The sequence below is a fragment of the Salmo salar genome, unplaced genomic scaffold (assembly GCF_905237065.1).
Source record: "Salmo salar unplaced genomic scaffold, Ssal_v3.1, whole genome shotgun sequence".
Lineage (NCBI taxonomy): Eukaryota > Metazoa > Chordata > Actinopteri > Salmoniformes > Salmonidae > Salmo > Salmo salar.
The window spans coordinates 110648-137500 of NW_025550439.1; the positions used below are offsets into that span (position 1 = coordinate 110648).

The 26853-nt window shown below is 43.9% G+C and overlaps 1 protein-coding gene across 3 annotated transcripts in view; it reads left to right on the top strand.

The window, feature by feature from the left end:
• miga1 (mitoguardin 1) overlaps positions 1-26853 on the top strand; it is a 37460-nt gene that overhangs the window by 7482 nt on the left and 3125 nt on the right. For 2 of the 3 annotated variants that reach the window (XM_045713783.1, XM_045713784.1), the window contains exons 3-11: positions 4305-4485; positions 4727-4854; positions 5013-5139; positions 5954-6165; positions 6734-6857; positions 14580-14680; positions 22222-22346; positions 25553-25625; positions 26621-26707. In XM_045713783.1, the coding sequence (XP_045569739.1) occupies positions 4305-4485; positions 4727-4854; positions 5013-5139; positions 5954-6165; positions 6734-6857; positions 14580-14680; positions 22222-22346; positions 25553-25625; positions 26621-26707 (1158 nt within the window). The remainder of the gene's footprint in view (positions 1-4304; positions 4486-4726; positions 4855-5012; positions 5140-5953; positions 6166-6733; positions 6858-14579; positions 14681-22221; positions 22347-25552; positions 25626-26620; positions 26708-26853) is intronic. The other variant, XM_045713785.1, reaches the window with a different exon arrangement.

The window sequence follows — 26853 nt, forward strand, 5'->3', positions numbered from 1 at the left end:
TCTCCTCGTCCTATGGACCATGGAATGAATACAGATGTACTGGTGCTTCAGTCAGAACCTGTGTCGCTGAGGGACGGTTCTCCCTGTGTCGCTGAGGGACGGTTCTCCCTGTGTCGCTGAGGGACGGTTCTCCCTGTGTCGCTGAGGGACGGTTCTCCCTGTGTCGCTGAGGGACGGTTCTCCCTGTGTCGCTGAGGGACGGTTCTCGCTGTGTCGCTGAGGGACGGTTCTCGCTGTGTCGCTGAGGGACGGTCCTCGCTGTGTCGCTGAGGGACGGTCCTCGCTGTGTCGCTGAGGGACGGTCCTCGCTGTGTCGCTGAGGGACGGTCCTCGCTGTGTCGCTGAGGGACGGTCCTCGCTGTGTCGCTGAGGGACGGTCCTCGCTGTGTCGCTGAGGGACGGTCCTCGCTGTGTCGCTGAGGGACGGTCCTCGCTGTGTCGCTGAGGGACGGTCCTCGCTGTGTCGCTGAGGGACGGTCCTCGCTGTGTCGCTGAGGGACGGTCCTCGCTGTGTCGCTGAGGGACGGTTCTCCCTGTCTGTCTTTGAACTGGTCCATGAAAAGGGAAGTGGTTGTTTGTAGTTGCATAAAGTTGTCCGCATGCTTCCCAGCCCAAAGACTTTGCATATAGTATAACTTTTTCCTTTTTGTTTTGGACTTGGGTGAGTTTTTATTTTTTTCAGCTTTTCGGGCACACAAGCCAAAGTCCGTAGTCTACACCCCTTTGTCAACAGTAGGAATTCTTCAATGTCTGTCATTACGTTTTTTTTTAAATTGAGAAATACTGCACAAAACATCTTAGTTAGATGTAACATTGCGCATTTAAGGATTTTGGGAGTTATTGAGACTATTTTTGAGGATGTGTATACTGGCTTGGGCATCTCCAAAAATGGATAAATGTTTTTCAAGCCAAGGTCTTTTTAAGGGAGAATGCAAGCACACTTGTTCAGTTCAGGAGACCTCAGTGTACCAAACCAGCTGGGCTTGTAAGTCACTTGTTTTATGTGGAATCTGTTGCATTTAGGAGGTGTGAACTGACCCATTCCTGTTACATTTTAGTCATTTAGCAGACGCTCTTACCCGGAGCAACTTAGTTAAGTGGATTAATCTTTAGATAGCTAGGTGAGACAACCACATAGCACAGTACTTAGTAAGGTTGTACTCTACGGATGTTGTAGAACATAAACCTGCAGCAGTGAGTCACTGTTTTGATGTTTGCAGAGAACATTAAGGGTCACGCCAAGGTTCTTTCCACTCTGGGAGGGGGACACAGTGGAGTCACCCTGTGATGGAGAGGTCTTGAAGTGGTCAGGCCTTCCCCGGGAGGAAGAGCAGCTCTGTCTTGTCGAAGTTGAGCTTGAGGTGGTGGACCGACACATATCTCAGCTTGGGTGTCGATCCACCACCTCAAGCTCAACTTTGACAAGACAGAGCTGCTCTTCCTCCCGGGGAGGGGAGGGAATCCGATCAACTTGAAGTCAGAGGGGATGCAGTTGATGAGGAATGAGAGGTCTTCATAGAGTCTGAAGAAGGGGTTTGTGGGTAGGTTGTCGGGCAGTTGGACACTTGTCACGAGAATTTTCAATCCCAATGATAACTAACAATCAATAAGCTTTGACTACTCCCCAAGGTTTGTAAAACACTGGGTTAATAATAATAATTAGGCAAAGACTCAGCTTATGCAAAAGGTTCGTACAGTTTATTCAGAGAACGTTCTGAAGTCCATTACACAAAGACATTAATTGTATCCTCCCTCCTCACTTACGCACATACCTCCACACCAACAGTAGATATCCTACGCACATACCTCCACACGAACAGTAGGTGAGTTGTATCCCTCCCCAGAGTTCTCCCCACTGTTAATCACTACCCAGCGCTGTCCGTTCCATTCCCCAGAGATTAGAGGAACCTTGAGGGTCACTCCCTGTCCTATCATAAGTTTCTCAGTTCTAGCCAGGTCGAGCCAAACAGTGTTCATTGTTCTCGGTATTCTCTTAGGCACACACATACATTTCTCTTCTTCACAGGTCTCTACTAAACCTTATGGGACTTACATTTAGTACTTTAATTATTCATTATACATGCTACATAAACTAATAATCACTAATAGTTAGGTTTCAGGGTAGAATTATTTAATCATTACATTTAAACATATAAATCCCTTATCAACACTAGTCACAGGAATTCATCTGGGGATAAAGAGGTCAAGGCATAGGGTAGTTCTGTGTGAGTGGGACCAGTGGACTTTTTTTCAAAATGGTTAACAAAGTTGTCTACAGAGAGGGAGGAGGTAGTGCCTTGGAATGTAGTGCTAGAAAGCTGTTTTTATCTGCAGATACAGAAGGAAAGGTAGAGGAAAGACTGTAGGTCCTCCGGCAGTTTGAGTTTTACTCCTTTTTTTCGCTCAGTGGGCCGAAGCCCTGTTCTGTGAGCACGCAGTGAGTCACTCAACCACAGAGCAGGAGGGGAGGGGCAAGCCGGAAGGAAGGAAGGAAGGAAGGAAGGAAGGAAGGAAGGAAGGAAGGAAGGAAGGAAGGAAGGAAGGAAGGAAGGAAGGAAGGAAGGAAGGAAGGAAGGAAGGAAGGAAGGAAGGAAGGAAGGGGAACAGTGGGAGTCAAGAGGTGGAAAGGGAGGAGAGTAGGGTCAAAGAGGCAGAGTCACGAGACAGGAGGGAGAAGGATTTAGCAGAAGGGAAGGATGATAGGAGAGAGTAATGGGAGAAAGATTGCGACCAGCGCATGACCATTTGGGTAAAGGGAGGGGGGGGAAAGTGATCAGAGACCTGGAGGGTGGTTGCAGTGAGATTTGTCATCTTTATGAGCAGCTGCTCGTCTACGTCTAGTGCCTTGTGAGTGGGAGGGGACTTGGAAAGGGTGAGGTCATAAGAGACAGAGGGAAAGAAATGAGTCGGATATCTGGAGGTTGAAATCGCCCAGTACAATGAGCGGTGAGCCATTATAAGGAAATTAGCTTATCAAGACGTCAAGTTAATTGCCGAACTTGCCAAGGGCACCTGGTGGGTGATGGATGGCAAAAATGTTAATCTTGAGTGGACAAGTGATGGCATGGAATTCAAATGAGGAGATGGACATGAGGTAATCTGAAAATAACTAGGGAAGATACTCAAGTGAGTGGTGTGAAGCGTTCCTCTTTCCTTCCTCAAACAACTCGGCAGTAAGTGTTTGTTTGGGTGCCGACACTTGAGTATCTTGACATGGCTGCCGCTGAAAAACTAGGGGAGACTGAAGTGCACTAAACACTAATTACTGATTGGTCTAGCAGAGGTGAATAAAAATATCCCCTCCAACACACACACACACACTCACCAATTATCTCAAATTGACCTGAAAACAGTCAAAGTCAATGTTCCAACATTTTGGTCACAAATACTGAGCATTCAGTATTTCAAAGCACTTATTAAGAACAAATTCTTTATTTACAATGACGGCCTACCCCGGCCAAACCCGGACGACGCTAGGCCAATTGTGCACCGCCCTATGGGAATCCCAATCACGACTGTTTGTGTTACAGCCTGGACTTGAGCCAGGGTCTGTAGTGACGCCTCTAGCACTGAGATGCAGTGCCTTAGACCGCTGCGCCACTTGGAGCCCATAATGACAAAGCAAAAACAGGTTTTTAGATTTTTTTTTGTGAATGTGTTATTTTTATACCTTACATTTTACTAAGGTATTCAGACCCTTTACTCAGTACTTTGTTGAAGCACCTTTGGCAGTGATTAAAGCCTCGAGTCTTCTTGGGTATGACGCGACAAGCTTGGCACACCTGTATTTGGGGAGTTTCCCCCATTCTTCTCTGCAGAGCCTCTCAAGCTCTGTAAGGTTGGCTGGGGAGCGTCGCTGCACAGCTATTTTCAGGTCTCTGGCTGGGCCACTCAAGGACATTCAGAGACTTGTCCCAAAGCCACTCCTGGGTTGTCTTGGCTGTGTGCTTAGTCGTTGTCCTGTTGGAAGGTAAACCTTCATCCCAATCTGAGGTCCTGAGCGCTCTTGAGCAAGTTTTCATCAAGGATCTCTCTCTACTTTACTCCGTTCATCTTTCCCTCAATCCTGACTAGTCTCCCTGTCCTTGAAATACTATGTAGTGTGCTACTTTTCAGCTATTGAGTACCAGTTATTTACACTGCCCGTTTTAAACATATTTCCTGGGTTGTGTTCATTAAGGCACGTGGTGGTAAACGTTTTGCAGTAGTCCCTCCCCGTTCAGTCCACTTTCTTCCGTTCTTTGCTTAATGAATGACTCATTTTGCACCTTTTTAACGGTCTCTCTCTCTCCCTCCCCCCCCAGGTGAACCTCAGTACAAGCACTAAGAAAGTAGTCGCTGCTACAGCCTTCGGCGCAGTGTCTCTCCTCTTCCTCGCCCATCACTTCCAGAGGAGGAAAGGCAGGAAGAAGGGAGTCCAGTCACCCCAGTGGGAGCAGACGGGGACCTTTCAGTTCCCGGACCTGGTAGTTCACCAGGAGAAAGGTGCCTGCTATACACCTGACCCAGAGTGGGAAGAGGGCTAGTGACCAGTTTGTTTTGATTCTCCTTGGGATCCAGCTAGTTGACTGGAATGAATAGACACTCCGTGTCCTCTGATCAAAGTAATTTAAATATTGACAGGACTATAGAGAGACTAAATAATTCTAATGAAACCTGACTGTGTGTGTGCGTGTGTGCGTGTGCGTGTGTGTGTGTGTGCGTGTGTGTGTGTGTGTGTGTGTAGATGCAGATGCCTGCAGTTTCCAGAACCTCAGCCTGTCTCTCAACTGTAAGAATGTCTACGCCTGTGGCCTTCTGCCCAACGGAGGACCTTACAGCAAGCTGTCAGTGTCACTACAGAGTCTGGCCTCGGTAGGACCACACCTAATGATCTATAGTTGGAATTTTTCTACTGTTTACCAGAAGTGGTCAATATTTCCTCATCAGTCAATTCAATAGGAATTCTCAGCCGATGTGGTTGATGAAAGATTACACTTTGTATTGCTGAATGTGGTCTTGTATTTCAACAGGTCAAGAGTATCAACTCATCCTGTACTTGCGCTAACAGCTCTACCTGCTGGGACAGACCTGGAGATGAAGACATCTCTAACGTAGTCAACATCCCTGTTACCACGCCTCAAATACTCTACCTCAGGGGTGAGGGTCCTAGGGGGTGGGGCATATGTAGGGGGTGGGGCATATGTAAGCAGTCAGGTCCAAGGGGTGGGGCATATGTAGGGGGTGGGGCATATGTAAGCAGTCAGGTCCTAGAGGGTGGGGCATATGTAGGGGTGGGGCATATGTAAGCAGTCAGGTCCTAGGGGGTGGGGCATATGTAGGGGGTGGGGCATATGTAATCAGTCAGGTCCTAGAGGGTGGGGCATATGTAGGGGGTGGGGCATATGTAAGCAGTCAGGTCCTAGGGGGTGGGGCATATGTAAGCAGTCGGGTCCTAGGGGGTGGGGCATATGCAGGCAGGCGGGTCCTAGGGGGTGGGGCATATGCAGGCAGGCGGGTCCTAGGGGGTGGGGCATATGCAGGCAGGCGGGTCCTAGGGGGTGGGGCATATGCAGGCAGGCGGGTCCTAGGGGGTGGGGCATATGCAGGCAGGCGGGTCCTGGGGGTGGGGCATATGCAGGCAGGCGGGTCCTGGGGGGTGGGGCATATGCAGGCAGGCGGGTCCTGGGGGGTGGGGCATATGCAGGCAGGCGGGTCCTGGGGGTGGGGCATATGCAGGCAGGCGGGTCCTAGGGGGTGGGGCATATGCAGGCAGGCGGGTCCTAGGGGGTGGGGCATATGCAGGCAGGCGGGTCCTGGGGGGTGGGGCATATGCAGGCAGGCGGGTCCTAGGGGGTGGGGCATATGTAGGCAGTCGGGTCCTAGGGGTGGGGCATATGTAGGCAGTCGGGTCCTAGGGGCGGGGCATATCAGCATCCAGGACTCCTGGTTTGTAATGTGTGTTGCCCTCCAGGTATGGAGCTGTTTGAGGAGGCTCTGAGGCGGTGGGAGCAGGCCTTAACCTTCAGTGGCAGACCAGGGGAGGAGCCGCCTGACTGTTCCTCTTTTACGCTGGGGGCTGGAGACTCTACAGCTGAGGAGAGCATAGAGGTGAATACACTGGAGACTCTACAGCTGAGGAGAGGTGAATACACTGGAGACTCTACAGCTGAGGAGAGTATAGAGGTGAATACACTGGAGACTCTACAGCTGAGGAGAGTATAGAGGTGAATACACTGGAGACTCTACAGCTGAGGAGAGGAGTATAGAGGTGAATACACTGGAGACTCTACAGCTGAGGAGAGGAGTATAGAGGTGAATACACTGGAGACTCTACAGCTGAGGAGAGGAGTATAGAGGTGAATACACTGGAGACTCTACAGCTGAGGAGAGGAGTATAGAGGTGAATACACTGGAGACTCTACAGCTGAGGAGAGGAGTATAGAGGTGAATACACTGGAGACTCCACAGCTGAGGAGAGTGACACCACACAGTTCATATCTATGGGAGTGCAGAACGTACTGTTTTACAATTTTTTTTAAATGTATTTAACATGGCAAGTCTGTTAAGAACAAATTCTTATTTACAATAATGGCCTACACCGGCCAAAACCAGACGACACTGGGTCAATTGTGCGCCGCCCTATGGGACTCCCAACCACGGCCGGATGTGATACAGCCTGTGTGGGTGTGCGGTATGTACTGTGTGTGCATAAAGGTGTGTTCTTGTAACGTCTTTGTCTTTGTCTGATCAGGACCTGATCAGTGCGGAGTTTGTCCACAAGCTGGAGCTTCTCCTGCAGAGAGCGTACAGACTACAGGAGGAGTTTGAAGGAGCTCTGGGCGTGTCTGAACCTTCCTCACACAGCGGCAGCCACGGTGAGACAACACACAGACAGGGACACACACACAGCCGGACACGGACAGCCAGCGACATGCGCACTCACAGAAACACAGCCAGACACGCACACAGGGAAATAAACATGCTGTCACCCACACACACACAAACCGTACTTACACTCACAAAGGATATTTTCTGTGACGTGGAGTCTATTAGTTCTGCTGTGAGCACTCTGCAGTTCAGGGCGCGGCTTTGGTTCAGGGCGCGGCTTTGGTTCAGGGCGCGGCTTTGGTTCAGGGCGCGGCTTTGGTTCAGGGCGCGGCTTTGGTTCAGGGCGCGGCTTCCACATTCTACTGATGTGAACTCTTCATCAAACCCTGCTAGTCATTTCTCCACATGGCCCCACTGGACAATTTACCCATACTGGACGGTAGACCCTACGGGCTAATCTTAGACCCTACTGGACGGTAGACCCTACGGGCTAATCTTAGACCCTACTGGACGGTAGACCCTACGGGCTAATCTTAGACCCTACTGGACGGTAGACCCTACGGGCTAATCTTAGACCCTACTGGGCGGTAGACCCTACGGGCTAATCTTAGACCCTACTGGGCGGTAGACCCTACGGGCTAATCTTAGACCCTACTGGACGGTAGACCCTACGGGCTAATCTTAGACCCTACTGGACGGTAGACCCTACGGGCTAATCTTAGACCCTACTGGACGGTAGACCCTACGGGCTAATCTTAGACCCTACGGGCTAATCTTAGACCCTACCGGACGGTAGACCCTACGGGCTAATCTTAGACCCTAATTGGCGAGTTGAAAAGACATGATACATCTGTCTCCGTCGAGATACATTAACGAGGCAATCCGCAGTTCAAACCGTAAAACAATGCGGCCACCACTGTTTCAGGTGAACATCTGAGGCTGGGGAAATGGAACCACTCTCAAATTCCTAGACGGCTACGGATGATATGACTGACCGTCCATGATCAACATTATAGTTTCAACCATTTTGTTTCAGATTAGACTCCAGTGTCGGTTAGAGATGATGTTGATGATGATAGTGTGTAGTAGCATGGTTGGTACTATAGTCAATGTTCCCTCAATAGGTTATAGTGGCTATTGGAGCATAATGTAGGCCTACCAACAAAACCAATGGAGTAAATCACATAATGTTTTCACATGGAGACAGCTTTTAATTTCTATGATATTCAGTGCAGGCCTACATGAGGTGTTCAGGCCTACAGTAGTCTATGAGGTGTTCAGAGAGAATACTATAGACATCAAGAAAGCCAGTCAGTTGATTATTGACAAGTCTTTCCAACACTTTTGATAAACAGGGCAACATTTAAGCAGGCCTATAACAGTTAGGTTAAAGCGGAGCTCAAACTGATCCTGTCTGGGCTAGGGGGCAGTATTTTCACGGCCGGATGAAAAACGTACCCAAATTAGACTGACTCCTACTCAGGCCCAGGAGGTAGGATATGCATATTATAAGTAGATTTGGATAGAAAACACTCTGAAGTTTCTAAAACTGTTTGAATGATGTCTGTGAGTATTACAGAACTCATATGGCAGGCAAAAACCTGAGAAAAATCCAACCAGGAAGTGGAAAATCTGATGCATGTAGTCTTTAAGTCATTGCCTGTCCAACACACAGTGACTTAGGGTTCATTTTGCACTTCCTAAGGCTTCCACTAGATGTCAACAGTTGTTAGAAAGTTGATTGAGGATTCTATGTTGAACACAGAGCCAACAAAGGAAGTTGGAAGTTGTTGACTCAGGAAAGCACATGAGTTCATTGACGCGCATTCACGTGCGGGGTAGCAGTGTTCGAAAACGTTTTTCAAGACATTGGAATCGTCCGGTTGGAATATTATTGAAGTTCTAAGTTAAAAAGGCCCTAAAGATTGATGCTATACAACGTTTGACATGTTTCAACGAACGTAAATATAACTGTTTTTAAACTTTTCGTCGTGAAATTTTGGGCGCGCTTCCTACATTTGGAGTAGCTTACTGAACGCGCAAACAACGAGGTATTTGGACATAAATTATGGACTTTATCGAACAAAACAACATTTATTGTGGACCTGGGATACCTGGAAGTGCCTTCTGATGAAGCTCATCAAAGGTAAGTGAATATTTCTAATGCTATTTATGATTTTAGATGACTCCAAAATGGCGGGTATCTGTATTGCTTGACGTCTTTTTCTGAGCGCAGTACTCAGATTATTGCAAAGTGTGCTTTCCCCGTGAAGCTTTTTTGAAATCTGTCACAGCGGTTGCATGAAGATGTTAATCTATAATTCTTTGAATAACAGTTTAATATTTTATCAACGTTTATGATGAGTATTTTTGTAAATTGTTGTGCACATTCATCAGGAGTATTGGAGGCAAAATATTTTCTGAACGTCACGCGCCAATGTAAAATGCTGTTTTTGGATATAAATATGAACTTTATCGAACAAAACATACATGTGTTGTCGTCTAACATTAAGTCCTAGGTATGCCATCTGATGAAGATCGTCAAAGGTTTGTGCAGAATGTTAGCTGAATTTATGTTTTTTTGTGACCCCTCTCCTGCTTGGAAAATGGCTGTGTGGTTTTTCTTGTGTTTTTAGTGTCCTAACATAATCTAACTTTATGCTTTCACTGTAAAGCCTTTTTGAAATCGGACAACGTGGTTACATCAAGGAGAAGTGTATCTTTAAAACATTTTGTTGTTTTGAATTTGGCGCCCTGATATTTCACTGGCTGTTGAATAGTGTGAACCGTGGGTTGGACGGTAGCGTCCCAGGCAGCCCTGAGAAGTTAAATAAAGGATGAACTGTGGCTGCCTCCCAAGCAATGGGAACCTCCCCAGAAAGGAGAGACGGGTTAAAATGTTCGGAGATGGGCATTGCGACGATAGGGGCAGCAACCTTGAAGGTTTTTTGGGGTAAAGTTTCAGGAGCTCCTTAAGCACCTTGGACTCAGTGACCGCCTGCAGGGAGAAACTTTGTAGCGGGGCAGGGGAAAAAGAGGAAGGAGCATCAGGGATAGTCGCATTAGAAGGGAGATGAAATGTTGGACGGGCAAGGAGGCATGGCTGAGTTAAATAGGAATCCTGACTTAATGAAGTGGTGATTGAAGAGCTCAGCCACGTGCTTCTTGTCAGTAACAACCACATCATCAACATTAAGGGACATGGGCAGCTGTGAGGAGGAGGGTTTATTCTCTAGGTCTTTAACTGTTTTCCAGAACTTCTTGTGGTTAGACCCACAGAGAGAACTGCTCCTTAAAGTAACTCACTTTGGCCTTCCGGATAGCCTGAGTGCACTGATTTCTCATTTGCCTGAACGAGAGCCAGTCAGCCTGAGTATGCGGGTGCCGAGCCTTTCGCCAAATGGAATTCTTGAGGTGGAGTAACTCTGCAAGGTCACGGTCGAACTAGGGGCTGAACCTGTTTTTAATTCTCATTTTCTTTATGGGGGCGTGTTTGTTAACAATACCACTGAACATATCAAAAAAGAAGGTCCAAGCGTCTTCGACAGAGTGGATCAAGCTAATTCTATACCATTGAAAAATGGCGCCAGAGGAGATGGCCACTGTTTTACGGTCTCCAATTGTGCTGCTATGTGTTTTTTTTTTTTTCCCCCCCGCAATATATTTTTAAATTATTTTGTACATAATGTTTCTGCAACGGTATCTTACGGCAGATAAGAGCTTCTGGATATCAGGACAGCGATCACTCACCTCGGATTAGACAAAGATTTTTTCAACAACAACAAGCAGGACTCACGATATTCTCCAAACAACACGCAGGGCAGACATCCCAATTATTCGCATAAGGAAGCGACGTAGAGGACGAAGAGCCGGATGCCTCGTCCGGATCCGCAGAAGGCGAGTAGGAAAGCTGCCGTTACCGTCCATATTACTCGCCAACGTGCAATCATTGGACAATAAACTAGAAGAGGTACGATCACGAATATCTTACCAACTGGACATCAAACTGTAATATCATATGTTTCACAGAATCGTGGCTGAATGACGACATGGATAACATTCAGCTGGCGTGATACACGCTGCACCGGCTTGATAGAACTGCAAACTCCTGTAAGACGAGGGGGAGAGGTCTGTATACTTGTAAACAACAGCTGGTGCACGAAATCTAAGGAAGTCTCTAGATTTTGCTCGCCTGAAGTAGAGTATATTGTGGTAAATTGCAGGCCACACTACTTGCCTAGAGTTCTCAGCTATACTTTTCATGGCTGTTTATTTACCACCACAAACAGATGCTGGCACTAAGACCGGACTCAGTCAGCTGTATAAGGAAATAAGCAAACAGGAAACCACTCACCCAGAGGCGGCGCTCCTAGTGGCCGGGGACTTTAATGCAGGGAAACTTAAATCAGTTCTACCAAATCTCTATCAACATGTTAAATGTGCAACCAGAGGGGAAAAAAATTCTAGATCACCTGTACTCCACACAGAGACGTGTACAAAGCTCTCCCTCGCCCTCCTTTTGGTAAATCCAACCACAACTCTATCCTCCTGATTCCTGCTTACAAGCTAAAATTAAAGCAGGAAGCACCAGTGACTCGGTCCATTAAAAAAATGGTCAGATGAAGCAGATGCTAAACTACAGGACTGTTTTGCTATCACAGACTGGAACATGTTCCGGGATTCTTCCGATGACATTGAGGAATACACCACATCAGTCACTGGCTTTATCAATAAGTGCATTGAGGAAGTCGTCCCCACAGTGACCGTACGTACATACCCCAACCAGAAGCCATGGATTACAGGCAACATTCGCACTGAGCTAAAGGGTAGAGCTGCCGCTTTCAAGGTGCGGGACTCTAACTCGGAAGCTTACAAGAAATCCCGCTAAGCTCTGCGACGAACCATCAAACAGGCAAAGCATCAATACAGGTCTAAGATTGAATCATACTACAGTGGCTCCGACGCTCGTCGGATGTGGCAGGGCTTGCAAACTATTACAGACTACAAAGGGTAGCACAGTGACACGAGCTTACCAGACGAGCTAAATTACTTCCATGCTCGCTTTGAGGCAAGCAACACTGAGGCATGCATGAGAGCATCAGCTGTTCTGGACGACTGTGTGATCACGCTCTTCGTAGCCAATGTGAGTAAGATCTTTAAACAGATCAACATGCACAAGGCTGCAGGGCCAGACGGATTACCAGGACGTGTGCTCCGGGCATGTGCTGACCAACTGGCAGGTGTCTTCACTGACATTTTCAGCTGGTCCCTGACTGAGTCTGTAATACCAACATGCTTCAAGCAGACCACCATAGTCCCTGTGCCCAAGAACACAAAGGCAACCTGCCTAACTGGCTACAGACCCGTGGCACTCACGTCCGTAGCCATGAAGTGCTTTGAAAGGCTGGTAATGGCTCACATCAACACCATTATCCCGGAAACCCTAGACCCACTCCAATTTGCATACCGCCCAAACAGATCCACAGATGATGCCAGACTACGGTTTGCAACTGCACATCGTACTTTTTGGAGAAATGTCCTCTGGTCTGATGAAACAAAAATAGAACTGTTTGGCCATAATGACCATCGTTATGTTTGGAGGAAAAAGGGGGAGGCTTGCAAGCCGAAGAACACCATCCCAACCGTGACGCACGAGGTGGCAGCATCATGTTGTGGGGATGCTTTGCTGCAGGAGGGACTGGTGCACGTCACAAAATAGATGGCATCATGAGGTAGGAAAAGTATGTGGATATATTGAAGCAACATCTCAAGACGTCAGTCAGGAAGTTAAAGCTTGGTCGCAAATGGATCTTCCAAATGGACAGTGACCCCAACCATACTTCCAAAGTTGTGGCAAAATGGCTTAAGGACAACAAAGTCAAAGTATTAGGGTGGCCATCACAAAGCCCTGACCTCAATCCTATAGACAATGTGTGGGCAGATTTGAAAAGGCGTGTACAGGCAAGGAGGCCTACAAACTTGACTCGGTTACACCAGCTCTGTCAAGAGGAATGGGCCAAAATTCACCCAACTTATTGTGGGAAGGCTACCCAAAACATTTGACCGAAGTTAAACAATTTAAAGGCAATGCTACCAAATACTAATTGAATGTATGTAAACTTCTGACCCACTGGGAATGTGATGAAAGAAATAAAAGCTGAAATAAATCATTCTCTCTGCTATTATTCTGATATTTCACATTCTTAAAATAAAGTGGTGATCCTAACCGACCTAAAACAGGGAATTTTTACTGGGATTAAATGTCAGGAATTATGAAACTGAGTTTAAATGTATTTGGCTAAAGGTGTATGTAAACTAACCACTTCAACTGTATAATGACTTGGGGCTAGCCATTGTAAGTTCAGAGTCACTTGCCCCAACAGTGCGTGTGTGCTGGTGGTGAGTGAAAGCTCGGGAGAGAGGGTTGAGTGTGGTGGAGGTATCTGTACCAGACAGTGGGAGACAGGGCAGGGCAGACGGTGAACAGATCGCCAGGTAGAATCTGGCATTTTTCCATGGGGTTTTGTACTGTTTATTTAATAACTGTGTTCTTGACATAGCTCACTCTAATAGCTACTGCTGAACAGGCCATTCCTAGGGGTGTCTACTGCTGTACAGGCCATTCCTAGGGGTGTCTACTGCTGTACAGGCCATTCCTAGGGGTGTCTACTGCTGTACAGGCCATTCCTGGGGGTGTCTACTGCTGTACAGGCCATTCCTGGGGGTGTCTACTGCGGTACAGGCCATTCCTGGGGGTGTCTACTGCTGTACAGGCCATTCCTGGGGGTGTCTACTGCTGTACAGGCCATTCCTGGGGGTGTCTACTGCGGTACAGGCCATTCCTGGGGGTGTCTACTGCGGTACAGGCCATTCCTGGGGGTGTCTACTGCGGTACAGGCCATTCCTGGGGGTGTCTACTGCGGTACAGGCCATTCCTGGGGGTGTCTACTGCGGTACAGGCCATTCCTGGGGGTGTCTACTGCGGTACAGGCCATTCCTGGGGGTGTCTACTGCGGTACAGGCCATTCCTGGGGGTGTCTAGTGCGGTACAGGCCATTCCTGGGGGTGTCTAGTGCGGTACAGGCCATTCCTGGGGGTGTCTAGTGCGGTACAGGCCATTCCTAGGGGTGTCTAGTGCGGTACAGGCCATTCCTAGGGGTGTCTAGTGCGGTACAGGCCATTCCTAGGGGTGTCTAGTGCGGTACAGGCCATTCCTAGGGGTGTCTAGTGCGGTACAGGCCATTCCTAGGGGTGTCTAGTGCGGTACAGGCCATTCCTAGGGGTGTCTAGTGCGGTACAGGCCATTCCTAGGGGTGTCTAGTGCGGTACAGGCCATTCCTAGGGGTGTCTAGTGCGGTACAGGCCATTCCTAGGGGTGTCTAGTGCGGTACAGGCCATTCCTAGGGGTGTCTAGTGCGGTACAGGCCATTCCTAGGGGTGTCTAGTGCGGTACAGGCCATTCCTAGGGGTGTCTAGTGCGGTACAGGCCATTCCGAGGGGTGTCTAGTGCGGTACAGGCCATTCCGAGGGGTGTCTACTGCTGTACAGGCCATTCCGAGGGGTGTCTTGTTTAATTTAATCTGGGGTCTATTTTAACATATAGAATGCATTTGGATTACTGTTACAGTACAATTTGGGTTGGTTATTGTATTTGTTCTGACATTATACTGCGTTGTTAGGAGCTAGTAACATAAGCATTTCGCTGCACTCACTGTAACATGTACTAAACCTGTGTACACAACCAATAAACTTTTGCTGTTTTGTTTCAGAAAAGACTCGTGTGTTTTGTAGAGATGATCTGGATGATGTGTCCTGTCTCAAAGACTCCATCAGCATCGCCTCCAATGACTCCTTCATGTCTGCTGCAGAGGTAAGACACACACACACACGCACCTCACACTACACCGTAGAGTGCTGGCATTACATTACCAGGCTCGTCCAGTCAATCTCTTTTTATTTTATTTTTTATAATCTGTTTATTATTTTCCAATAAAAAAAAAGACATACAAACATTGACATTCATTGTAGTGTTGAATGGAACGGCAATTTAACCTCTATGGGCTAGGTGGGACGCTAGCGTGCCACCCGTGTTGCACTCCATCAACAGCAGGTGCATTTCAAGAGCGGCAAATTTGAATCCAAATAAATGTCAAAATTCAAATTTTTCAAACATACAACTATTTTACACCCTTTGAAAGATAAACATCTCCTTAATCTAACCACGTTTTACGATTTCAAAAAGGTTTTACGGCGAAAGCATAAATTTAGAGTATGTTAGGACAGTACATTTACAAGAGTTGTGTGTAATGTTTTGTCAAGTCAAAGACAGGGTCACCAAAACCATAAAACCAGCTAAAATGATGCACTAACCTTTTACAATCTCCATCAGATGACACTCCTAGGACATTATGTTAGACAATGCAATCAAGTTCATATTTATATCCAAAAACAGCGTTTTACTATGGCATTGATGTTGAGGAAATCGTTTCCCTCCAATAACCGGCAGTCAAGTCAGCGTCAGAAATTAAATAATTAAAATTAGAAAACATTGGTAAAATATTATATTGTCATTTAAAGAATTATAGATGTACATCTCTTGAACGCAATCAACTTGCCAGATTTAAAAATAACCTTACTGGGAAATCACACTTTGCAATAATCTGAGCACTGCGCCCAGAAAAATACACGTTGCGATACAGACTAGACGTCATGTTGGGGAGATCTAAAATCGAAAATACTATGTAAATAATCCATTACCTTTGATTCTCTTCATCAGATGTCACTTCCAGGTATCACAGGTCCATAACGAATGTAGTTTTGTTCAAAAAAGCTCATCATTTATGTCCAAAAATCTCCGTCTTGTTAGCACATGATCTAAGCCAGCCGGACTTCTCGTCATGAACGAGGGGAAAAAATATATTTACGTTCGTTCAAACATGTCAAACGTTGTATAGCATAAATCATTAGGGCCTTTTTAACCAGAACATGAATAATATTCAAGGTGGACGAATGCATACTCTTTTATAACGTATTGGAACGAGGGTACCCAACATGAACTCGCGCGCCAGGTGTCTAATGGGACATCATCGTTCCATGGCTCTTGTTCGGTCAGATCTCCCTCCAGAAGACTCAAAACACTTTGTAAAGGCTGGTGACATCTAGTGGAAGCAATAGGAAGTGCCAAAATATTCCTCAGCCCCTGTGTTTTTCAATGGCATAGGTTTAAAGGTAATACAACACATCAGGTATCCACTTCCTGTCAGAAAATGTCTCAGGGTTTTGCCTGCCAAATGAGTTCTGTTATACTCACAGACACCATTCAAACAGTTTTGGAAACTTTAGAGTGTTTTCTATCCATATATAATAAGTATATGCATATTCTAGTTACTGGGTAGGATTAGTAACCAGATTAAATCGGGTACATTTTTTTATCCAGACGTGCAAATGCTGCCCCCTAGCCCTAACAGGTTGAGGATAAAACAAAACTTAATCTCACACGTAAAATAAATCTATTAGGTGGTGCATATTGTAAGACAGCCTATAGTCATTACAAGCAGTGTAGTTAAACCAAAAATAAAATATTGAGTGGGGTGCAGTACCTTATTCTCTATGGAGAGTAACGACACGGGGCGACAAGACGACATCTCCATGGAATCTCTCTCTAATCTAGATCAGTGGTATAGTAGCCTCATGGTGTTTGGCGTGAATTTGGCATTTTCTTTGGCATTTTCTTTGGAATGTTTAAAACATTCGCAACAGCAGTGGAGCTAGACTGGTGCAGTATTTCTTATAGAATTCTATTTACATATCCATCGGGTCCAGGGGCCTTGCTGTTTGGAAATCTCCTCCAAAGTTAACCCGGCATCGAGTGCCGCAGTTTAGGAAGTACACATTCATGGATGGAGAAAGCGTTCCATAGTTTTGTGGATCAGTGGCATCGCATTTACAGTAGTGTGGGGTAAAACTGCTCAAAGCATTTATTTATATCTTGTGGATCTGTTTACTATTTGACCATTCTGGTCTTTTTTATTTTATGAAAAGCTCTAGATGCCTGTACATGCTGTCTTGGCTGTCCTTGCTAATCATTTGTGGTTTATCACCCAGTTCAAAATTACTTGCTTAGAACGCAACAAAGTTAAGACCCCATTCGTTTTTCGAAAAGATAGTATTGTATTCATATTTCTACTTTGCTCTGCATTTTTTGGAATGAATTCTAAACTTTCCTGTTCTCTCAATTTCTTTCATCCTGGTATTGGCTCAATTCTTCCCATACGATTTATATGGGAAAAAAAATGTGACTTCAAATCACAGCCCTGAGAGATTCCCGAAGAAAAGTCGTCGTCAACATCCCCCGTGTCGTTGCCCGTTTCCTTGGAGCCAATCTGCTCCTTCAAATGCTGACAAAAAGTAATCTTTTAATAAGTAAACGTCCAAGCGACCTGCAGACATATTGTCCTGCTTCAGCACCACGGACAGCGGAGAGTTGTCTGTAATTAGAATCGGGTGATAGGTAACCGACGCAGCTGCTGAAATTTTAGTTTGGAGTCCAACAAAAAGTATTCAATTCTGGAATATGACTGACTGGGAAAAAAAAATAAATCCCTATCGACAATGTTAAGGTTTGTCATCAATGTACTCTACCGGTCAAAAATTATACAGCACCTACTCATTCCAGGGTTTCTTTACTTTTACTATTTTCTACATTATAGAATAATCGTGAAGACATCAACTATGAAATAACACCTATGGAATCATGTTTTAACCAAAAAGTGTTAAACGAATCAAAATATATTTGAGATTCTTCAAATAGTCCCTCCTTTGCCTTGATGACAGCTTTGTACACTCTTACACCTTATGGAACAGCGGGGACTGTGAAGCTACACACACACACACACGCATACACATAGATTTTGTTGTGGAGTAGGGGCCTGAGGGCACACTGTGTTGTGAAATCTGTTATACATTTTTTTTTTTTTTTTTAACAATACATTTCTAACTGCCTTAATTTTGCTGGACGCCAGGAAGAGTAGCTGCTGCCTTGGCAGGAACTAAATGGGGATCCATAATAAACCCCAGGAAGAGTAGCCGCTGTCTTGACAGGAACTAATGGGGATCCATAATAAATACAAATACATTGAATACAACAGGTGTAGACCTTACTATGAAATACTTACTTAGGAGCCCTTAACCAACAATGCAGTTCAGGAGTTAAGAAAATATTGACCAAATAAAGTAAAAAATAACACAATAAAATAACGAGGCTATATACAGGGGGCACCGGTACCGAGTCAATGTGCGGGGGTACACGTTAGTTGCGCTAATTTGTACATGTAGGTAGGGGTGAAGTGACACTGCATAGATAATAAACAGCGAGTAGCAGCAGTGTAAAAACAAAGGGGGGCGGTCAGTCAATGTAAATAGTCTGGGTGGTCATTTGATTAATTGTTCAGCAGTCTTATGGCTTGTGGGTAGAATCTGTTAAGGAGCCTTTAGGACCTAGACTTGGCGCTACGATACCGCTTGCTGTGCGGTAACAGGGAGAACATTCTATGACTAGGGTGACTGTCAAAGACTCCAATCTTTGGGGGCCTTCCTCTGACATACACTGTAACAGGGTATTATCTATCCTGTTGTCTACTCACTTCATCCCTACCCATGTATACATATCTACCTCAATTACCTCGTACCGCTGCTCATGGACTCTGTACCCATGTATATAACCAAGTTATTGTTACTCATTGTTTTTATTCCTCGTTATCTTTCTATTTCTTTCTGTATCGTTGGGAAGCATTTCACTGTTGCTTACCAAGCTTGTGAAAAATATAATTTAGATTTGATTAACCATTAACAGTGTCTTGCAAAAGTATTCCGACCACTTGGATTTCAAAAAATTGTATTGAGTTACAAAGTGGGATTTAAAGTAGTGCCCCCGGTGAGGCGTTGGGCAGACGGCATCACACTCTGCAGAGTCCTGCGAATGTGGGCGGTGCAGTTGCCGTACCATGCGGTGATGCACAGGCTACAATCAACAGCCTGATCAACTCTATGTGAAGGAGATGTCGTGATGCATGAGGCAAATTTGGGGCGGCAGCGTATCCTAGTGGTTAGAGCGTTGGGCAAGTAACCGAAAGTTCGAATCCCCGAGCTGACAAGGTCGTTCTGTCCCTGAACAAGGCAGTTTAACCCACTGTTCCTAGGCCATCATTGAAAAAGAAGAATTTGTTCTTAACTGACTTGCCTAGTTAAATAAAGGTGTAAAAAAAAAAAAAAATGGTGGTCACCAGATACTGACTGGTTTTCTTATCCACATCCCTACCTTTTTTTATTTTTTTAAGGTATCCGTGACCAACAGATGCACAGCTGTACTCCCAGTTATGTAAAATCCATAGGCCTAATGAATTTATTCCGATTGACTGATTTCCTTATGAACTGCAACTCAGTAAAATCTTTGAAATTCTTGCATGTTGCATTTCTATTTTTGTTCAGTGTAGCTAAATAGAAATTTCATAACTAAAATATAAATCGTTGCATTAGTATTCAGCCACTTTCTTTAGGCAAGCCTAAATTAGTTCATTAATGTGGCTTAACAAATCACATGCGTTACATGGACTCAGTGGGGGGGGGAAGAAATCCTTTTTCTCACATACACCAGATAAAGGTTGACATGAATTCTGAATGACTAACTCTGTCCCTCATGATATAGATGGATCTCTATCTCATCTAAGGTCCTTCGGTCAAGTATTGAATTTCAAGCACAGATTCAACTACAAAGACCAGGGATCTTTTCGAAATGGGTAACATAAAAAAAATCTGACCTTGAATATCTCCTCAGTAAAAGGCATATGACAGCCCACTTGGAGTTTGCCAAAAGGCAGCTAAAGATTCTTTAGACAATGAGAGGGAGAATCTCTGGTCTGAGGAAACCAAGATTGAACTCTTTGGCCTGAATGCCAAGCGTCATGTCTGGAGGAAACCTGCCACCATCCCTACGGGGAAGCATGGTGGTGTTGGCAGCATCATGCTGTGGGGATGTTTTTCAGGGACTGGGGTTTTTCAGCGGCTTTCATTGTCTGCTTATATGCCCTCTTTTGAATTATCCTATGGTTCCAACTTGGTGTGCAGGGAGAATACTGTAAGAACGGCCCATGTTCTGAATTCTGTCGCTGTACATTTCAAAAGTGCTGAACAAATAGTTACATTGACTACGTCCGTCTTAGCTCGCTCATTAATGTCTTAATCGAAATTACGGATCGCCTCTTATCCGCTCATTTGTTCTTTTTATGCCATAGTTTGTACATCTCAATTGTCAGTAGAAACCTCATTTGTTTAAGCAAGTCAGCCATGGATTTGAAAAAGGCAGTAAGTAAATTATGCTGAATGAACTGTTTCGCTGCCAGACAAGGCTCCGCTGATCGCCAGGTGTAGCAGTGGCACTCCATGGTGCTGGAAAGAAACCTCTGCTGTTGGGACAGCTTTATGTAGGCCCAGTTTGTGGTCACCGTTTTTATAGTGCAATTAATGATTTAGTGCAGTGGCTTTGCTGGCATGCATTTTAAAATCTATTTCAGTTTGCCCCACCAACATTTACATGCCAAAATTGCCACTGATCAGGGATGTATTCATTCTGCCGATTTTCTGTTGAAAAATGTTAAACGGAAGCAAACGAAACGGGGATGAAAATAGCTGAATTTGTCAAATAGAAATGCTTGTTTGCAACTGTTGGACTAATGATTACACCCTAATATCAGCTAGATGCAGGCCAAAGTATGCAAGGCGGTATTGAATGTGTCACTGTCCGTCCATGTGTCGCTGTCTGTCATCTCAAATTTTTCTCTCCATCTGTGTGCACTGTTATAAACTCATTCATAGGTTGTCGCAACCTCACGATAGAGAGAATTTAGGTGTATACAACTACGTAATACTTCTCCGTGTTACATTGACCTGGGTGAATGGACTATGAATGACAACTATCCAATATGCTGTAAAAGAAATAAGGCCATGCTCATGAGAAGAAGGAAAAATCGTCCTCATCAACAACAACAAAAAGTCACCAACCGCCAGATGCAGCAGATAGTCGTCCGTCTGAACTCGGCTGCAGGGCGGGAATGAAACTGGTCAGGGATGTTACCATGAGGCCATTGGTGATATTGAACTCTGTAGCCATTTTAATGTCTGTGATGGTAGAAAACTGAGGATGGATCAACAACATTGTAGTGACTCCACAATGAGTGAAAATAATATATATATATTCCAAAACATGCATCTTGTATGCAACAAGGCCCTAAAGTACATTTACATTTTAGTAATTTAGCAGACGCTCTTATCCAGAGTGACTTACAGTAGTGAATGCATACATTTCATACATTTCTTTTTTTCCCCCTGTACTGGTCCCCCGTGGGAATCGAACCCACAACCCTGGCGTTGCAAACACCATGCTCTACCAACTGAGCCACACGGGACCGTGTGATACTGTAGTAATACTGAGGGGGAAAAAACACAGCAAAGTAAACTTATTTTGGCCTAAATGAGCAAAGCCTTATGTTTAGGGCAAATCCAACACATCACTGAGTAACTGCCTCTTTATATTCAAGCATGGTGGTGGCTGCATCATGGTATGCTTGTCATTGGCAAGGACTAGGGAGTTTCTTTTTGTATAAAAATAAACAGAATGGAGCTAAGCACAGGAAGAATCCTAGAGGAAAACCTGTTTCAGTCTGCTTTACACCAGACACTGGGACATGAATTCACCTTTCAGCACGACAATAACCTAAAACACAAGGTCAGATCTACACTGGAGTTGCTTACCAGGAAGACGGTGAATGTTGGAAAAGTTAGTTTCGACTTAATTTACTGTCTTATCATGATCCCCCAACATCTTGAATACTTTTTGAAAAGAATAAATGGGCAAACGTTGCACAATCCAGGTGTGCAAAGCTCTTGGCGACTTGCCCAAGGAGACTCCGCTGTCAAAAGTGTTTCTAACATGTATTCACTCAGGGAGCTGACTACTTAAGCAACAACTATTGTAATTATTACATTATTATTAATCTTTTTATTTTACTTTAAACATTTTTCTTCCACTTTGACCAGATTATTTTGTTTAGATTGACAAAATTACAATTTAAATTAACTTTAATCCCACTTTAACACAATGTGACAAAGGGGTCTGAATACTTTTCCAAGGCACTATATTATCTTGTCAGCACAGGGAGCTGCGTAGTATCTATGTCCTGAGGTCTCTATACCACTACCCCTTGAAACCTACATGTGTAGTTATTAACCATATATTCTCTCTCTCTGTTGTCAGAGCAGTACAGGGAGCTGCGTAGTGTGTATGTCCTGAGGTCTCTATACCACTACCCCTTGAAACCTACATGTGTAGTTATTAACCATATATTCTCTCTCTCTCAGTTGTCAGAGCAGTACAGGGAGCTGCGTACTGCCTGTGTCCTGGGGTCATGTAGAGTTATTAACCCCTTCTATGAGGAGGCCATACAGTTGGCTGAGGAGGGAAAGATCTCCTGCAGAGTACACAGGTGAGACGGAGACCTTCTCTTTCCTTATAGTCCCTATGGTTGTTTAGGTTGCACCTGTTAAGTGTTGAGCCTAATGTCTTTTACCTAATGACCAGGTTCACTTTATTTTAACCAAATCTGTATTTTGGATATATATGGCATTTTATGGAAGTGTCCAGATACTTTTTTTGCGATTTCACTTGTTTTTTGTTTTTTTTACAATATTGCATTGTATAGTGTATTTATATGATTATGATGTGTGTAAAAAATATCATTTGTAGGTTACAAAAAAATGTAAGAAGAGATTCCTGCAAATAATATTTTAGCAGGAATCTCCTTGCGAATGATTTCCTTGTGAACAAAATGTCCCTTAAATATAAATAACAATTATAATGATCATAATAACAAGGATGACAAAAACATCAAGTTCCTGTTAAAGGAACTCCACCCCCAAACTAACTTTTGGTACTTAATTCATTAGTCCGTTGTTGACCCAGTCCCAAAACCTGATTTTGCTGACGAACAATTTTTCAAGATATGTAACTTGGAATTCAAAATACAGATATCATGATGCTGCTTAATTATAAGGGGATGATTTCTGTATTTTAAAAGTTACATATCTTAACTAAATTGCTGACAAGAAACATTTTGTAACTGTCAATGGGCCTCCCGAGTGGCGCAGTGGTCTAAGGCACTGCGTCACAGTGCTAGCTGTACCACTAGAGATCCTGGGTTAGAGTCCAGGCTCTGTCTCAGTGGTCTAAGACACTGCATCGCAGTGTTAGCTGTACCACTAGAGATCCTGGGTTAGAGTCCAGGCTCTGTCTCAGTGGTCTAAGACACTGCATCGCAGTGCTAGCTGTACCACTAGAGATCCTGGGTTAGAGTCCAGGCTCTGTCTCAGTGGTCTAAGGCACTACATCACAGTGCTAGCTGTACCACTAGAGATCCTGGGTTAGAGTCCAGGCTCTGTCTCAGTGGTCTAAGACACTGCATCGCAGTGTTAGCTGTACCACTAGAGATCCTGGTTAGAGTCCAGGCTCTGTCGCAGCCGGCCGCGACCGGGAGACCCATGGGGCGGTGCACAATTGGCCCAGCGTTGTCCGGGTTAGGGGAGGGTTTGGCCGGCAGGGATGTCCTTGTCCCATCCCGCACTAGCGACTCCTGTGGCGGGCCGGGCGCAGTGCACGCTGACACGGTCACCAGGTGTACGGTGTTTCCTCCGACACATTGGGTGCGGCTGGCTTCCAGGTTAAGTGGGTATTGTGTCAAGAAGCAGTGCGGCTTGGTTGGGTCATGTTTCGGAGGACGCACGGCTCTCGACCTTCGCCTCTCCCGAATCCGTACGGGAGTTGCAGCGATGAGACAAGACTAACTACCAATTGGATACCACGAACATTTTAAACATTATATCAACATAAATGACAGCTTAACATAATTGTTTTATTTTTACTACATTACATTTAAAAAATGTTTGTTGCCTTTTTGTCACTGGTGTTACCTATTTTTTTTTTTTAAGATGGCAATTCAGGCTTTCTAGAATGTAATTTCAGTCTTTAATTTACATATATAATCAAAGACAGAAAAGGTTAATGACAATACTAAGAAATTGTTTGGATTAGTAATAATTTACTTTAAACACAATGTGAAACCAATGACAAACATATGATTATTTTCAAACAAATTTTTATACATTTATTAGTAATATTTTTTTAAATTACAAATCATTTCATAAGATGGGTTGATTTTTAATAGGATCCCCTAAAATGAGGGTTATTGGTCAAAGAGTAAGACCAAAAGATCAAACCTATTGACTAAAATGTCATACAAACGTGTCCACTAGAACATTAAACACTAAGATTGAACATAAACGTATTCCTAACCACACTGATGGGAACATTTTTGTATGCAGTAAAACATGTTCATGGAACTTTTCCTGTGTTCTTCACTTTTACTTCAGATTTTTAACTCTTTCCTTTTTTTTCACTCTCTAAAACCTTTAAGTCTGCTGTTTTTTGTTTAAGGTAGGCTGCTCTGTGGTGTAGGTCAGCATCCCTGTGCTGTCTGGAGTTTTGCAGCAGCACCTAATTTTGCCATATCTATCGAAAGGAAAGCCATATTATATGATTACAATATTGAAACCATAATAAAATGCTATGTCTTTTTCAATTTAATTGAGTTTTATAAAAATTTACTTTGAAAAAAGGGAAAAAAAGTTGGGTGTTATTGTCACTGCCGTTATCGTCGTTATCGTCATGTCAACTGGTGTTACCTGCAAGAACAGTAACACCAGTGACAAATCTGCAGACAAGATGGCTGCCACTAGCTCAAACCACACTTCTTCTTAAATTGTAAATAAATCACTTAATCATGCAATTTTATCTATCATTTTAATTTCCTTTCCCCTTTACTATAAACTGTAGAACACCAGTGACGCATCTTATTAAGTCCTCGCATGAAATGACCAAGTTAATCATCAAATTGTTAACGTATGAAGAGTGCACACTCACCATGTGCTTTTCAAAACAGTCCCGTCTCCAATGAACCTTTGACCAAGGAAGAATTTCGGCAAAGATGTTGCATTTTTTTTTCAAAGTGGTGGTTTTTATACATTTTTAACACCAGTGACATGAAATTGAGGGACAGCTAATACTTGTAAATGCTTTGTAATATTTATTTTGATATTTTAGTTTTAAGTAGTCCACTAAATAACTTATAATACTTTCCTTTTGTATTATGACATTTTTAAAAGTCACTCAAAATATGTCACTAAACCATGACTCTTGACCCGAGGAACAAGCCAATTTCATGGTACTGACCGTGCTCTACAATAGTTCAATTTGAAAAACATTTTATATATCTTACATATGTTTTATTAATAATAAAACACTTCAAGTAAAACAAACAACATTTGTGTAATCTCACACTTTACTGTTTTTCCTGGTGAATAAGGCCGGGACAAGAAAGCCACCGTTTTTCGTAGAATGACTCTCCTAATAATGTTTTGTCTCCTGTTAAAGGGACATTTTTCCAACTTCATAATTTCCAGCACCACCCCAACTTCAACATCTGTGAAAATGACACGTTTCTATGTTTTGTAGTGAAATAAATATAAAGAGAAGTGTTTCCAATGACATCTACTCATTAGTAGGCGATGCCTCATAATTGGTTAGAATCATATGGTGCAAAACGATAATGCCCCAAAAAAATTTACATTTCTTTTTTAGGACTGAGCTGCTGGAGTGTCTTGGGGACACCGACTTCCTGGCCAAGTTACACTGTGTGCGGCAGGCCTGTAAAGTATGTGCCTCTATACTCCTAAAGAATACATCATGGTATACCATGCCACTGTAGTACTGTAATATACTCCTAAAGAATACATCATGGTAAACCATGCCACTGTAGTACTGTAATATACTCCTAAAGAATACATCATGGTATACCATGCCACTGTAATATACTCCTAAAGAATACATCATGATAAACAGTACCATGCCACTGTAGAATTGTAATATACTCCTAAAGAATACATCATGATATACCATGCCACTGTAGTACTGTAATATACTCCTAAAGAATACATCATGGTATACCATGCCACTGTAATATACTCCTAAAGAATACATCATGATAAACAGTAATGCTACTGGACGTAATATACTCCTAAAGAATACATCATGATAAACCGTACCATGCCACTGTAATATACTCCTATAGAATACATCATGATAAACAGTACCATGCCACTGTAATACTGTAATATACTCCTAAAGAATACATCATGATAAACCGTACCATACCACTGTAATATACTCCTAAAGAATACATCATGATAAACAGTACCATACCGCTGTAATACTGTAATATACTCCTAAAGAATACATCATGATAAACCATGCCACTGTAATACTGTAATATACTCCTAAAGAATACATCATGATAAACAGTACCATGCTACTGTAGTACTGTAATATACTCCTAAAGAATACATGGTATACCATGCCTCTGTAATATACTCCTAAAGAATACATCATGATAAACCGTACCATGCTACTGTAGTACTGTAATATACTCCTAAAGAATACATCATGGTATACCATGCCTCTAATATACTCCTAAAGAATACATCATGATAAACAGTACCATGCTACTGTAGTACTGTAATATACTCCTAAAGAATACATCATGGTATACCATGCCTCTGTAATATACTCCTAAAGAATACATCATGGTAACCGTACCATACCGCTGTAGTACTGTAATATAAACTGGTGATTGGTCCATTCCATCTCTAGCTGATTCTGTGTGAGAGAGCAACGAGGACGTTTCTGGCTGAAACCGGAAAGAAGATCCTGTCTTCCATAATTGTAAAAGCGCGTAAGGTAAGATGGAGTTGTTTTTAGAGAAAACTATTAATGCTGAAACTATACACTTCTACCATTAGTTGTTCCTGACTGTTTGTGTGATAGTTTATAAATCCAGTGTTACTATCCTGAGTGGGTGCTTTTTGTGATTGGCTAATTGTTGG